This window comes from Conger conger, chromosome 8 (assembly GCF_963514075.1).
Source record: "Conger conger chromosome 8, fConCon1.1, whole genome shotgun sequence".
Taxonomy (NCBI): Eukaryota; Metazoa; Chordata; class Actinopteri; order Anguilliformes; family Congridae; genus Conger; species Conger conger.
The window spans coordinates 32,802,041-32,818,507 of record NC_083767.1 but is presented as its reverse complement, the minus strand read 5'-3'; the positions used below and the strand labels follow the sequence as shown (position 1 = coordinate 32,818,507).

Here is a 16,467-nt window from a genome sequence, read left to right as displayed (position 1 = left end):
TGGGGGGGGGGGGTTCACCCGGGCTATATTTTGGGACACACCTCCAGCAGCCACGCCACCGAGTCGTCATCCAGAACAGTCAGACCATGCATCCCGTTAGGTGCCCGATAGATCGGGCAGTACAGGATGACATGGTCTGCGGTTTGTTCCTCTGCGCCACACTCACAAACCACACTGGAAGCCAAGCCCCATCTGTGCATCAATGAGCGGAAACACCCGACGCCGGTCCGGAGGCAGTTAAGCCTCACCCATGCCAGTCTGGGCAGGTCCACCCCGATAGGGGGGAAACCGACGTCGGGGATGAAGCCACGGAGTCTGGAGGTGTTCTCCTCCCACTCCGTGCTCCAATTGTAGTCCGCCCATCGTGCCGCACTGATGTTAAGATCTCTACATTGCTTCAGGAGTTCCTGTGCAGCAGGCACAAATGGGTGTCTCGACTTGAGGCGCCGGGGAGGCTCAGCTGTTACAGCGAGCCTTTCATGGAGCAGATGGTTTGGCTCCATGGCCCGGCACGCGAGACGTGCTGTGGCCCCAGCGCAGCGAAGCCCAGCGGGCTGGATGCCTGCAAGGATGGGAAGGTTGTCCACAGGGGTGCAACGCAGGCATCCTCTCACAATGCGCACGGCTTCGTTGATAGGCGTATCGACGAGGCGAGTGTGGGCACTGCGACACCATGCTGGTGCGCAGTATTCACTAGTCGAGTACACGAGAGCCAGGGCTGCCGTACGCAATGTTTCTTGCGCCGGCGCCCCGGCCTGACCCGACTAGTCGCCTCATCAATGCCACTCGAGATGTTCGTTTCTTGCGCAGTGACTCAAGGTGTGAGCGACCTGTCCAATGTCACGCCGAGGTAGGTTGGCACAGCATGGCAGGGGTGTTCCGCCGATATGTACTCGGAGCTCACGTTTGGCCTCCCTGTTGTTAAGATGGAAGGCCGCCGACACCGTCTTTGCACTCGCTGAGCTTTTCTGGAGGTAGGCCGCTAGTGTCTGCATGTCCTGGCTCAGAGTTACGACGCCGTTTTTGAGGCGTCGTAACCTGCTTCGCTGTCCGCTACCGGTGGTGAGGGTAAAGCTGCGATTTCGGACAAGCTCCATGATCATGCTGACCATGTGCCTGTCCGGCAGCAGGCGGAGCAGCTTACAGGTGAGGCCGCGGTGCCATACAGTATCGTAGGCTGCCGTCAGATCTATAAAGACGGCTCCGGCCTTCTTCTTGGCCAAAAAGCTATCCTCGATGTCTTGAGTCATCAGTGTGACTTGATCTACGGTCGATCTCCCGCGTCGGAACCCTGCCTGCTCCCGGGGGAGCAGCGGGTCAACGATCGGCTCGACTCGATCGTAGATAAGATGCTCGAGGATCTTGAAGGGGATACCGAGCAGAGAGATCGGACGATAACTCTTAGGGTCCCCTTCAGGCTTATTCGGCTTAGGGATTGCGACTACTAGGGCTCTTCTCCAGATTTTGGTGATCTTGAGTTGGCCCAAGCAGGAAGAAAGGAAAGCTCTTAACCAGGACTTCAGGGCAGGTGCGGCATGGAGTATAAGCTCCGGGCAGATAGAATCAGGACCCGGAGCTTTTCCTGACTTTAGGTGCTGAAGGGCGGCAGCGAATTCCTCCGGTGTGAAATCACCGGAGATATTGTCACTGCTCAATGTTGGGACCCTCCAGAGTTTAGACACTTCTTTTGCCACGAGTCGTGATGGCTCGCATTCTTTACCCTCGTATACCCCATTTCTCACGAATTGTGATGCAATTTTATTTGCAGAAATGGGGCAGTGGCGAGGGGAGTGTCTGGCCCTACCTGTAAGGTTGTTCAGGATACACCATGCCTTGCGACTGGAGTGCGAGAAGTCAATGGTGTTGATAGCCTCCTCCCAGCGCTCCTGCCTCTTTTTGCCGAGTCTTGACAGCAGGGCTGTTGCAGCCCCGCTTGACTCGGCTCCAGCGGGAGCCCGGAGAAAGGCGCAGTAGAGGTTCTCGCACTCCGCATCCCAACACGGTTTGTAGTTGTTAAGACGACCACGTGGGATGGATTTTTTAGCCGCTTTCACCAATATGCCGCAGAAGTCCCGATATGCCTCATCCACGTTGTTGGTATTGGGCGATGGGAGATGCCTCGTGGATTTGTTGGTAAGGAGGCGGAAACGTTTCCAGTTGGCCTTTCGGAAATTCCATCGCTTCACCGGCTCGCTCGGGACTGAGTCCACGAGTTTAGGCACGGTTATCAGCGATGGTCGGTGTTGGGACCGCGGGAACTTTCCGAGTACGTATCGGTCGGGGAGCCGATTATCTGCACCGACACTCGCAAATGCCAGGTCAGGATTTGTCCCGGTATTCCAGCGACCGGAGAGAAAACTGTCTGCGCCCTTGGGATCATATAGCAGGGCCAGGCTGTTATTAGCTGCCCAAGCAGCCAGGTTCTCTCCGTCAGATGTACTGGTGCTGTACCCCCAGTCCTCATGCTGGCAGTTGAAGTCACCAGCATAGAGACAGGGGTGGGAGAAAACCGGGACAGACGCTAGTGTGAATTGCGAGGGGGGAGGTTTGTAGACGTTGATGATTTTGAAACCGGCAACGTCCACGCACAACCACTCAATCTCCGAGTCAGTCGGAGATTGGTCGGTGAGAGTCCAGCTCAACCTTTCGTGGACAAACGTAGCGAGGCCATGCTTCCTGCTCAGGATGGACCCAGCTAGAGCGAAGTTGGGTAGCGCTAGCTTGTCTGCTAATATGCAGTGGGTCTCCTGGAGGAGGATGACGAGGGCCTTGGTGGTATAGGCCAGCTGCTCGATGACGCTGATCTTGCTGGCGGTGAGTCCTTCGGTGTTCAGCTGCAGTATTCTGGGTTGGAAGCCAGCAGAGCAAGCACCGCTGGCTCTCCCCCCCCGACTGCAGCCGAACACCAGCCCGGGTGAGGGCCCTTTGGTGGCAGACTTTGTTTCCCCCACGATTTTGGTCGTGGGGTACTTGCGAGGGGCACCACGGGAAGGTGTCTGCCATGCCCCCCCCCTCTTCTGCCCTGATGTTGTTCATGACAGATGAAAAGCATCTACCATCAGTAGAGTCACCTGAGAGATGATCAGATTATCCTCCACACAAGGGAAGGTTTTAGGGAATAGAATAGAGCTCCAAATCTGGAGATGCCGGAACAATAGAGATGGATTGAGTTGCGCCGAGAGATAAACTCTCTTTTTATCATCAACCATCTTACCAGCATGAGATAATCTACCCAGAAATAAATGAGCAGCTCCGCATTGGATTGTTTCTTATCTATTGCAGAATTTTATTTTTGTTATTGTTTTTGGATGATGGATTACTTTTGTCCCAAAAGCCTTGCACGTTCACTGTTCCACACTGAAATATTAACACTAACTTCTCTCCATTGTAATCTATCTTCAGTAATGTGTTGAGCTTGCCTTAAATTGCGCCACCAAACGAACATCACGGGAGCCAGGGGCAGTGGGAGTTGTGTACATGCTAATTTGTGCCGTGGTTGAATCCAGCACCTGGGTGTTCTGTAAACTATTGCTCACTCTGGTAATAAAAACCATGCCACACTGCTGGGGTTCACTGCTCAGAAAATAGTTTCTGAGATTGCTTCCTGCTTCCTCTCTTGATTTTGTTGGCCTTGACGTGCGTTGTAGGCACTGTTGTTTTTACTCAGTAGGAGAGAGAGCCGCAGGGGGACAAAGCACTTCCTGCCTGGGACCTGGTTGGGGTTTGAGGGATACGTGGACGGCGTCTGTGCGGGAGGTTGTGGGCGTTTTGTAAATGTGTGCGAGCGCTGGCTCTGTCCCGGGACCCTGAGGTGCAAGAATTGGTTTCCTGTGCCAAATGTAGATGGGAGACATGGGGGATGGGACTGATAATTCCCAACATCTGGAGCCTAATCGCTTTGGACAGTGCTGGAGGACCCCTTGGTTAATGAGGAGAGTGGAGGTCCATGTACACACACACACACACACACACACACTTTCTCATACACATACATACTCTCATATATCCTCTCTTAAATTTGTTATGACTCATGCTAATGCAAACCAGCAAACACACAAGCACATAAATGCGCACACACACACACACACACACACACACACACACACACACACACACACACACACACACATACATACACCCACACACTGTCGGGATTGGCTGAAATGCAAACACACACACACAGTGTAAATGCCACGCAGATAGGGAGAGGGGAAGTGAGGCAGATTTTAAAACTGTGCTAGTTGTGCATTTATTTTCCTCAGTAGTCTGTTTCTGGTCTCATTGGCTGCTCTCTTGGTGTTTTCTTTGGGCTGGATGCCTTGCAAAAAGTCAAGTGGATTTGAGATGCTTCAGTTCCTGTGAGGAATGGGAAATTTCACCATGTGACCCTGCTGTACTGCTGTGTAAATAAATAATACTAATTCCTTGCATTTATATATTGTTTTTCTCAAAGGCACTTTTTACTGTGATGAGGGGAAAACTTACCTCACCCACCACCAATGTGTAGCGCCCACCTGGGTGATGCACGGCAGCTATTTTCACCACATATGGAGAGGGAGAGAACAATGCAAAAAAAATTGGCCAATTAAACTTTAGGTGCAGGATGTGTTATATGGAGATATAGGGGTGTCCCCCTGCTGAAATATGACCATGCCATGAACTTTGCCCTGTAAAACCCTAATACGTCTGTCTGTCTTTCTGTCTGTCACCTTCTTTTTCCCACTGGTAAAGTGCTTACTGGGTGGATATGGAGGGAGGTAGAGTGGGAGGAAGAAGGATAGGAAATGGAGATGGAGAGAGAAAAGGCTGGGGGTGGAGTGAGAGGAGAGAAGGAGGGGGAGAGACAGAGGGACTGATAGATGGAAAGAGGGAGGGAGAGCATAGTATCGGGTGGATCTTGTGGCAGCGATAATGAAATTAAGCATTTCTAATAGGTTCCCTTTTCCGTTTGTCTTCCCCTCACAGGATTTCGCAAGATCAGCCTGGACGACCTGAGGAAAGCCTACATCGTCAAGGACGTCCAACAGTACATCCTACACCGCCTCGACCAGGAGGAGGCTCTGCGGCAGCACCTGACCAAGGAGACAGCCGAGATGCTGAACCAGCTGCACATCAAGAGCAGCGGTTGCTTCCTGTACCTGGAACGCGTGCTGGACGGCGTGGTAGACAGCTTCATCATGTTGCGCGAGATCCGCGACATTCCTGGCACGCTCAACGGCCTCTACCTCTGGCTCTGCCAGCGCCTCTTCGTCCGCAAGCAGTTCGCCAAGGTGCAGCCCATCCTCAATGCCATCCTGGCTGCCCGCCGACCCCTCGCCGTCAAGGAGCTGTACCACGCCGTGTGGACCCGCAACATGGGCCTCACCATGGAGGAGTTCCAGAAGAAAATGGACATCCTGTCCAAGCTGCTGGTGGAGGGTCTCGGTGGCACTCGGATCCTGTTCCACTACAGCTTTGCGGAGTGGCTGCTGGACGTGAAGCATTGCACGCAGAAGTACCTGTGCAACGCAGCCGAGGGCCACCGCATGATCGCCATGAGCTACACCTGCCGGGCCAAGGAGCTACAGCCGAGGGAGGTGCAGGAGTTCGCCCTCCACCTCATCAGCTCCAACCTGCAGATTGAGCCCTCCAACCTGGCGCTCTGGATGGTGTGGAACGGCACCCCGGCTCAGGACTCCCTCAGCACCTCCATTCCAAAGGAGCAGGAGGTGCTGCAGCTCCTGGTGAAGGCGGGGGCGCACGTTAGTGGGAGCGAGGGGGAACGGGCCTCATGCGCCGTCCAGCAAGCCCTGGAGCGGGAGGACTCCATCCGCACCCTGCTTGACAATGGCGCCTCGGTCAACCAGAGTGACTCGGGAGGGCGCACCCTGCTGGCCAATGCCGCGTACAGCGGCAACCTGGACGTGGTCAACCTGCTGGTGTCACGCCGAGCCGACCTGGAGCTGGAGGACGGACACGGGCAGACGGCGCTAACGCTAGCGGCCAGGCAGGGCCACACCAAGGTGGTGAACTGCCTCATCGGGCGGGGCGCTGATATCGACCACACCGACCACGACGGCTGGACGGCCCTCCGCTCGGCGGCCTGGGGCGGGCACTCGGAGGTGGTTTCAGCGCTGCTTTACGCTGGCGCCAAGGTGGACTGCGCCGACGCGGATAGTCGTACCGCGCTCAGGGCGGCGGCCTGGGGCGGGCACGAGGACATCGTGCTCAACTTACTCCAGCACGGTGCTGAGGTCAACAAGGCCGACAATGAGGGTAGGACAGCTCTCATCGCGGCCGCCTACATGGGCCACCGAGAGATCGTGGAGCACCTGCTGGACCACGGCGCTGAGGTCAACCACGAGGACGTGGACGGTCGCACCGCGCTGTCGGTGGCGGCGCTCTGCGTTCCTGCCAGCAAGGGCCACGCCTCGGTGGTGAGCCTCTTGATCGACCGGGGCGCCAAGGTGGACCACTGCGACAAGGACTGCATGACCCCGCTCCTGGTGGCCGCCTATGAGGGCCACGTAGACGTGGTAGACCTGCTTTTGGAGGGCGGGGCCGATGTGGACCACACGGACAACAACGGACGCACCCCTCTCCTGGCAGCCGCCTCCATGGGCCACGCCTCGGCAGTCAACGCCCTGCTCTTCTGGGGTGCAGCGGTGGACAGCATCGACGGGGAGGGCAGGACGGTGCTGAGCATCTCGTCGGCCCAGGGGAACGTGGAGGTGGTGCGCACCCTGCTGGACAGGGGGCTGGACGAGAACCATCGAGATGACGCCGGCTGGACTCCCTTGCACATGGCCGCCTTTGAGGGCCACCGTCTGGTTTGCGACGCGCTCCTTGAGCAGGGCGCCCGCTGCACCGAGGTGGACAATGACGGCTGCATTCCACTCATCCTCGCCGCCCAGGAGGGCCACTACGATTGTGCCCGGATCCTTCTGGAAAACAAGTCGAGCGTGGACCAGCGTGGTTATGACGGGAGGAACTCGTTGCGGGTGGCGGCGCTGGAGGGTCACCGCGATGTGGCGGAGCTTCTCCTCAGCCACGGCGCCGACCTGGACCACAAAGATGCTGATGGCAGGCCCACCCTCTACATCCTGGCACTGGAGAACCAGCTAGCCATGGCTGAGTACTTCCTGGACAGTGGAGCGGATGCGGAGGCCAGGGATCCTGAGGGGAGGACGGCCCTCCACGTCTCATGCTGGCTGGGGCACCTGGAGATGGTACGACTCTTGGTGGGGCGTCGTGCCGACGTCAACTCCTGTGACAATGAGAGGCGCTCTGCTCTACAGTCGGCCGCCTGGCAGGGCCACGCCCATGTGGTCCAGCACCTCATCGACAGCGGCGCCAGGGTCGACCACACCTGCAACCAGGGAGCCACGGCACTGGGCATCGCAGCCCAGGAGGGCCACCTGGACGCGGTGCGGATCCTTCTGGAACACGCGGCTGACCCCAACCACGCCGACCAGTTCGGGCGCACGGCCATGCGGGTGGCCGCCAAGGGCGGGCATGGTCAGATCATCAAGCTCCTGGAAAAGTATGGGGCATCTGCAGTCGTCAACGGGTGCAGCCCATCCCCAGTCCACGCCCCGGACGAGCGGCAGCCCGTGAGCGCGGCAGGGAAACTGCAGTCGCTTGCTGCCAAGTCCAACAGCTCCAGCAGCACAGGAGGCGCTAACAATGGGCCAGCCCACGCCTTCAGCTCGCCCTCCGAGTCGCCCGACTCAACGGTTGACCGGCACAAGTCCTCCCTCTCCAACAACTCCCTCAAGAGCTCCAAGAACTCGTCCCTGCGCACCACCTCCTCCACGGCCACCGCCCAAACAGTGCCCATGGACAGCTTCCACGGCCTCAGCTTCACAGAGCAGATCCAGCAGCACTCCCTCCCGCGGAGCAGGAGCCGCCAGTCCATCATAGTCTCCCCCACCTCCACCGGCCGCTCCCTCGGCCCGCAGCATCCACCCCCTGCCCCCTCCTCCCCCCCCTCTGCCGAATTCGAGTGGGGCCAGATCAAGCCCAGCCTGAGGTCCACCAAAGCGGGCAAAGCAGGACTAGGGGTTTCCAACGGATCTTCCGGCAAGGGAATAGGAGGAGGAGGAGGCTCCGGGGAGAGGAAGAAGCCCAAAAATGCAGGGTCATCCTCACAGGGACAGGTCCTGGAGTATGAGATGACCCAGTTTGACAAGAGGATCGCGCTGGGCAAGCCGGTGTCAGGGCCGGGCGTGTGCGTAGGGGGACTGAAGGACCCGCCCTGCAAGTTGGCAGGCCAGTCCTCAGCTGCCCACCAGCAGTTCCTCATCCAACAGCAAGGGGCTGCCGAGAAGAAAAGGAACGGCATCATGACCAACCCCAACTACCACCTGCAGGGCAACCAGGTGTTCCTGGGGAGGGTGTCTGTGCCCAGGACTGTTCAGGACAGGGGGCACCAGGACGTGCTAGAAGGCTATCCCATCGGCGAGACAGAACTGAGCCTCAAGCAGGCCCTCAAGCTGCAGATTGAAGGATCGGACCCCGCATTTAACTATAAGAAGGAGACCCCATTATAGCTGGTGAGTTCCTTCATTATGGTGTAATGCATTCTCTCTTTTTTCACAACCACAACGATAAGTTACCTTTCACCTCAACCCAACCACATAGATCCTCCCCCAAGTCATTAAGTTCTCCTGTTCCACATCATACCACCTCGACCATACCCTTATCCAGTTCCATAGTACCTCCCCAAAGTCCCCATCCACCCACACCTCCATATTTAGTTTATTTGAAAGTGGTGAGGAATTAGTTTGCTTTCACTCAAGACCCTCGCGTGCCGTGCAGCAGAGCTGAAATAGAGGTCAAAGCCCCCCAAACTCTGCCTGTGGTGGGAAAAACAGGCCCTGCCTGACCTTCTTCTGCAATCTAGAGGAAGTGCAGTAAGCTATTTATAAATGCTACGTCAGCAAGTACATCAGTCTCAGACTTAACCATTGGCTTTCCACGCCCTGAGGTGAAAAGCATGTCTCACTGTTATGCACCATTAGAAGAAAGCAGGCATTATGCTTCATTTATTATGGCCAGTGGGCGGTATAACAAGCGATGTGCCATGCCAGTGCACAGTCAGGCTTTTGTTGGTACAGCATTGAATGTCTTAATGAAATGTTGTTAATGAAACGTGACACAACCTGTGCACATTTCCAAATTACAAAAGGACCTTTTGTTTGGGAGTTGGAGGGATTGGTAACAATTTAAGCACTTCAGTTATAATTGAACCCTAAACAAAGACATGTTGAGTGTTAATAAAGGAGTAATTTTTTACAGGATGATTTAAAAAAGAAAAGAAAATAGTGCCGATTGAGTCTGATGTGAACAGCACGTAGCTGCACGGGCATGGTTAATCTGGCAAAACACAAACACGCTAACGCTTGCCTGTCAGGCCATCATACTCTCTGTCAGACATTTCTGTCACCAGGAACTCGGAGGCATTCATTACGCCATAAATCAGCTCCAGTTGAAGAATTTAAGTTGTTAAAAACGCAAATCATGACTTTACTGTTGGGTGTTGTCTCGCGGTCATAAGTCACTCAGAGTTTAATGTTTGAGGCTCCCTTTCCCAAGGAGGAGGGCGGGGGGGGGGGGGTCACTTAATGACTCAGAAAAACAATTAAACATTTAGCACTACCAGCTAAATGGTCTGCAGTGTCATTCAACACAGTGAACAGAAAATAGGTCAATACAGTAATGGAACTGCAGAGCATTCTAACCTGAGGGCCTTTTTTGCATACACATCCTGCTGCATTCTTTTATTTTACAAAATAACTGCAGTATGGGTGCAGGGGGTGAAACATACCCCCACCCAGTCCAGGGTTGTTTTTAGGACCTACACACCCTTCTCACTCTCAATTTGGCCACTGTTGGCGAAAGCTGGACACTGACGGTTTCTTTAGGAAAGATTAATGCAATGGCAGCAAGAGCTGTTGCAACGGGTTTGTTTGGCAGGCGTTTTTCTCCAAAGCTACTTAAAAGGCTGTCAGGACAACCGACACTCAAGCACAAAATTCAGAGGCAGCTACAGGCCTCAAAAGAGAGTAGACGTAACCCTAGATATTTAGCACATAGCCGAGTACAGACCCTGCCACGGCAGGAATATGTTACACTGTGCTCTTAAGTACTGTAGGCTAACCAGAGTGGACTCTCACATTCTTTCCATGTTCTGTTTTCCTTAACTGCGGGAGACATTGGTTAGTGTTGACTTTTGGGTGCTGCCGTAGCATTTGATAAGGTGAAGATTTTGGAATGTTTCAGGTTTAATGGAACAGAAGCAGAACTTTCTGTGTTCAGAATACAGAGTGTAAGGCCCTCCGGGTGGCTCACACTGTAAAAACACTTGTTGCAAAACTTGTTGTGATTGGGCATTTGAGTGCCAGTCATGCCATTTCTGGGGATGGTCAGAGGTCCCCCGGGGAATGATAGAGGGTAAACTAGCTAGTTCCATTGTTCTCTTCGCTCTTTAGAGTCCACTCCTGGTCAGACCAGGCCCCTGTGGGCATACTAACCGAAAATATGCTGACCTTGTTATCCTCCAACGACATGGGTGGTATATAATTGATGGTGCGTCTGCAGTGTGGAAAGGGTTTGGTTGAGTTTGGGTTAGGAAAAATTGGGTTAAAATATGGTCACGCATTACAATAACTGGTATTAACACATGTAGTTTGCATGATGTACAAAGTGAAATTAACTTCATTAGTTAATGTATTTAACTACTAATGTACGAATTACTTATATTTCTTGTATTAATTATGTATACATTAGCTAACCATAGGATATAAATAAACCAAAAGAATTATGTGGAGTTTAGGTTCTGGTTTATCTATAGTAAGGTCTGTGATATTATAGCAAAACCGGAATGGGAGCAGTCCCCCTACTTGCTAAGACCCCACACCCTGAACTGACATACGATATCATCATTTCCATTTCCCAGATGTCATCGATGGTGTCCATCATCCAGACATCGGTAAGAAGAATGTGCCAAAGCAAGCTCCTTTCGTCCGCTTCATTTACCGAACACGGTTCCACACGCTCTTCTGCACGGAACCTTTGGAACATGCCCGATGCCTGGGGGAAGAATGTGGCCAGCGCACAAGAAGTCCCTCCCTCCCTCCCCACAGACTGATACTGCAGTGTGCCTACATCTGTGATGGCCTTTTCTCTCTATCCTGCACGCTACCCTTTTATTTAATTATTCATATTTAATATGCAGAGTATGCACTTTTTTGGGGAATTAAAGTTTTGTTTTCATTTCCTCACATTTTTATTGTTTGTTTCCTAACAAGCAACTTGTTTTTTTATGTAAATGTTACAATGTTTAAGTTGTTAAAAGTTTATATGTTTGCCTATTTTTTTTTATTTTTTTATGTGCCTTTTTTAAATATGCGTGTTAAATAATTGTCCTGCCTGCTCGTTTGGGACAATCTATTGAGAGGAACGCTGCCACGCCTTCATGTTAAATATCAAGATATTGTATGACATGGGGTACCTCTGCCCGCATCAACGCTCTGCTTTCCTCCGACACCCCAAAACTCTGTGTTAAGCTGGAAACACAGATAGTTTCAGTGTGCTCAACATCTTGTGTGTGATATGTTAATTGCAATGCTAAGTTACAATGTGGGTATAATCAAAGCATATTTATTATGGAAAAAGCCACTTTTTTCGTTTTGTATTATATGTTAAACCATGGTGCTGTCTTCTTATGTCGACTGCAGTTTGGGTGGATTCCCCTGTGAGTGTGCTTACATCATTTGTTTGTTTTGTGTATCTGAGTATTACTGGAGTGTTCGAGAGAGAACGGAGTGTTTTAATTCAACATTGAAAAGTGGCGTGCATTCATTTTTTTCCCCTTGTGGGACCTTCCTACCTTCCTTCATCAAGTTTGTGCTAAAGATTGTTTTTAAAATGGCAAAACAAGAGTAACACAGAGTTCTGCAGAGTTTGGTGCTAAATGCGTAAGTTCTCCCTCCCCCAGTGTACTGTAGTCACACTATGTGGACAGCACATTTTTGTGGCCTATGCCACAAGCTTTTCTCTCCCGCTTTCTTCACCCCCCACCCCCACCAAAAATAACTGACTTTCCCTCTAAATCATTGCTTCGAAATGTTTCACATTTTGGGGCAGCTTGTGCCGAGAGGAAAATGTTGGCGTTTGAAGATCGGTGGTTCCCTGGTCCACAGACAGTGTCGCTCCATTAAGGGGGGGGGGGGGGGGTTAGGAGGAGTGGAACAGAGTCGTAATGTATACACAGCTACATTTAATTAAGGTCACACGAGGCATTCTCTTTGAGAAAGGATGTGAACTGAAGGGATTTTTTTTATTTAACTTTTTATTCTCCTATGTTTCTCCTTCCTTTTTTATTTTCTGCACGGGTACGGAAGCAGAAGCAACATGGAAAGTGCTAAGGGCTCTTTGAAGACTTGTTCTGGACAGTATTCACCCTTCTTTAGCCATTTTGGTCACTCAGCTTTTTTTTTTTGGTCCCACTTGCTCAGAAAGTGTTTTATCCGGTCATGTTTCCGAATTTCTGTTAAGCCATTAGTTGTAAATAGCTTACAGTGTACATTGAACTGCTAAATTTAAATTCTTATTTCTTGTATTATACTGAGCTAAAATTCCTGATGTATATTAAAGTGCTTAATAAATATATTTGCTTTACTGCAGGAATAATGACAAATGTTCTTATTCCATTATTGTAGCCCCCTGAGTTTGTCTGTATTTCTTAGATCATGTTGAACATCAGATAGACCATTGTTGTTTTGAGTTATGACATACAACATTAGCATGATGAGGGTGAACAATTGTCTATGAAGTCGAAGCCTCTTTAGAACTAGATGGTTCATTTTTAAGAAATCTTGGGACTGGGAATCTGCTCTTTACCGGAACAGCAGTTGCGGTGCCGAGGGGGTTGCCAGCTTACACATTTGTTCCTATAGTCCAAGGAGCTTAGCTTAGCTTAGCTTAGTGTGACATTTGACAGGCCTGCTCCCACTACTATACCCTGAGTTTATATTTGAATGGCTGGATCAGTAGTTATGACTCCAGACCTGCTTTTGAGTTGATCAGATGCCATGTGAAGTCAAAAGCCACAGGATGGAACAATGTTTTTTGAGACCATTCCCTTCTCTTGGAGTCAAGTCCGATAAGTGAGAACAGCAGCTTTTGCACAATGTGTTTAAAGCCTCCATTTCAAGGGAACTACAAGGGAGCGAAAGACTGTTCAAAATGGCCAGCGGCAGAAAAATCTTAATCTTGTTCCTTTTTAACCATGTGCCAAGTATCAAAGAAGCGGTATGTTTTTAGAAGGCTTCTAAAAGGAAACGCTTATGTGGCCTAAAAGGACAAGAGAAACCAAAAAGTAGCCAAAATTGGGCTGATTTCTGAAACTCTTAATGAGAAGGGATAGTGAGAATGCCTTTATTTGATTGGCTAATATAATGGTATAATAAAGATAATTTCTCATATAAAAACGGAAAGTAAATCTGCAAATGTTTTGGCAATTTTCTGAGAGTCAAAAGAGTAACCACTTTATTTTGTGTTTAAAAAAAAAAAAAGTAAATGTGGGACTTTAATCTTGTTGAGAGAGAATTAAATGGGTGGGTTTCAGTGATTAGCTATTGTTGAACAGTTTGAAGTGATCGGTTTGCTAGAATGTTCACATTTCTGCAAACCGTTAAATACACCCACCAATGAATCATGCAAAAAAAAAAAAAAAAAAGGTGGCTTGTCGAATGGGTCATAGAACTGGTACCCGATGAGTGGTATCCGCAGCATGGTTAGGGTCAAACGCCTTTTGATTCACTCAATTCAGGTTATCATTAACTGAATAGAAATTCATGGGAAAAATCATTAATTGAATTTCAATTCATTTAATGAACTGAGCGGAAACGGCTGTAACCCGGTTCAGCGTAACCACTACCTGTTTTAATTTGCGGAGAATACATACAGGATAGAAGTTCCTCATGTAGTAGGCTGCGTATCAAAACAATAGATGGCAGGTGGCCATGTTTATGTTCTTATGGCCCATGTTTACAGGAGACCTCAAATTTGGATCATGTCTGATTTGTATCCCGCAATGCACTGCACAGTATTTCTGTGGTGGACACTCCTGTCCATTTAAATAACAGTGAAATTGGAAATACTCCCACATAGTTTAAGAAGGAAAAGGGTCATAATAATGACGTTACCCCACCCAACACACTGCAACACCATTTGCTGTCACATTGACAGCATACAGCACCCACAAATTGTTTTATACCTTTTGCTGTATTTTAAGGATGTCCCATAAAAAAAGTGAAATTCTGAGTCATACTGGCATTACTTTCAAGCTGCTTGTTGTCACTTCTGGTGAGAAAAAAAAGCCACTAAAAAAACAGAACTTGCCAAATGAAATGACATCTTTATTCCTCATAAACTTTATACATTTCTCCACAAACTTAATGCAACATTTGTTACATTCACTGCACTGAGTGTACATGCTGTTGTTTTAATATACTTAAAATAAACTTTTAATGACAAACTGAATTTGAAAATGTATCAATCACAGTTGGTATTCGGAAAATGAATAAACTCACTGAGGGTCCTTTTGGTATATTGAAACAAAATGTTGCTTACACTGATGCAATGTTCCTTATTTTTGAACAAATGGGTTCATGCAAGTGTGCTCTCCTGAAACTTAAGTGAACGATTATCTTAAACACTCAGTGAGCCCAGAACCAGCTGCTCAATAGTCCAAAAAAGGACATTGTCCAAATGCTCCTCTCAACCGCTGAGCAGCTTTGATCTCTTCCCTTGCCACAGTAGTGACAGGTTCCTACGCCCCATCCTCCAGCTTTCTCGGACTTCATATCAGTCAGTCCCCTCAAATCTATTCCCAGGACATCCATAAGCTCGATGAGACGAGCGCACTTCACTGCAGACAAGAAACATCGAAAAAGCATTCGACAAATGTGACGTGTTCGTTGTGTCACGGTTCCACACATTAGTCATGACTGAACACATTACAGTGGATACAAAAAATGTTGCGACCATTTGACTTATAAATGTATGCTCATGGCTTCTGGGCAGTTCAAGCACTCTTTTAGTGTGTTGTCAAGTATCCCCCATGGTCTAGTATCCATTAAGGCAGCTCCATGGACTGGTATTTCTTAAGGCACTGTTCCAGTGTGTTGATGAACCCCATGATCTGGTATCTGTTAAGACTGTGTTTCAGTGTATGGAGGGACCCCATGGTCTGGTATTTGTTAAGGCACTGTTCCAGTGTGTGGATGGTCCCCATGGTCTGGTATCTGTTCAGGCACTGTTCCAGTGTGTGGATGTACCCCATGGTCTGGCATCACTTAAGACACTGTTCCCAGGCATCACCCTGCAGGGCTACTGGCCTCAATTGGCACCAGCATAGTCCGGATTCAATACCAGACCATAGGCTGGGCTCCATAGACTGGAACAATGCCTTTACAGATATTAGGAATGTTATGAATATCCATTGACATTTTGTTTAATTCAGGCTTAATTTGGGGTTTTCTCACTAATTTACGCTTGAATTCCACTGGAAATGGGTGTAATATCTTTGAATAGTGTAATAATCCGTGTGAAAATCCAACCACTTCTGGGTTGTCTTTTATTCTTGTTTTATCATCATCCTTCTTTTAGAGTCCAGAAATCCAAATTCTGAACATCTCTTTTTCTGCATTCTGTACAGATGTCACATATTAAACTAATATGTGACATACAGCGACCTCTATGGTTATTTCAGTAATGTAAAGCAATACTCATTTTTGAGCCTCTGGGTTTCTGACGGCTAAGATGGGAAATGAGTAATTTTGCGTTTTTCAAAACAAATCGATGCAGTCATGTTAATGTGCAAACCAGCTGTCAGCAAGGTCAACTGATCCTGAAAAAGACCTGACAGGAATGTCTGTGCTATGCATTGTCTGCCCTTGTGCAATTGTGTTTTGTCTTCTTGCTTCAGTTTGGCCACAATAACCTCCAACAATGGCACAAATTTAAAACATTTCTGTTATTTTATTTTGTCTGAGGCACACATCTGGAGGTATTTTTAATTACCCTTTCACTGTTACCTACCGCTGCGTGATCTTTGAGGCACAGCCTTCCGAAGGACAACATTCAATGTGAAACAACAACAAGGAAAATATTCTATTTAACACGAGTATTCATATTGCATGCATTTCTGACAATGCCTACTTTTAAATTGTATTAGTTGTAAGGAATGGGTGCTTAATATGTATTCATATTATTCTCGTTATTGATGAGAATAATATGTATATGATGAATTCAACCGTACCTAGTGTTGAGTCAGTGAAACTGCCAGTGAAATTGCAGAAATTAAACTGATCAATATGTAACTGGAAGAGTAATACGATTGATCATCTTTATTTTTAACGATAAAGGTGCTGTGAGGCCTGACACTTCATCTGCAAGCTGGACAGGCCCGGAATTAAA

The 16,467-nt window shown here is 49.3% G+C and overlaps 1 protein-coding gene across 2 annotated transcripts in view; it reads left to right on the top strand.

Moving 5' to 3' along the window:
* The window catches only part of ankrd50 (ankyrin repeat domain 50), a 51,909-nt gene extending 39,206 nt beyond the window's left edge, over positions 1-12,703 (top strand). For both annotated transcript variants that reach the window (XM_061253231.1, XM_061253232.1), the window contains 2 exons: positions 4,966-8,534; positions 10,940-12,703. In XM_061253231.1, the coding sequence (XP_061109215.1) occupies positions 4,966-8,531 (3,566 nt within the window). In that variant the 3' untranslated portion in view covers positions 8,532-8,534; positions 10,940-12,703. The remainder of the gene's footprint in view (positions 1-4,965; positions 8,535-10,939) is intronic.
* The last annotated feature ends 3,764 nt before the right edge of the window (positions 12,704-16,467 follow it).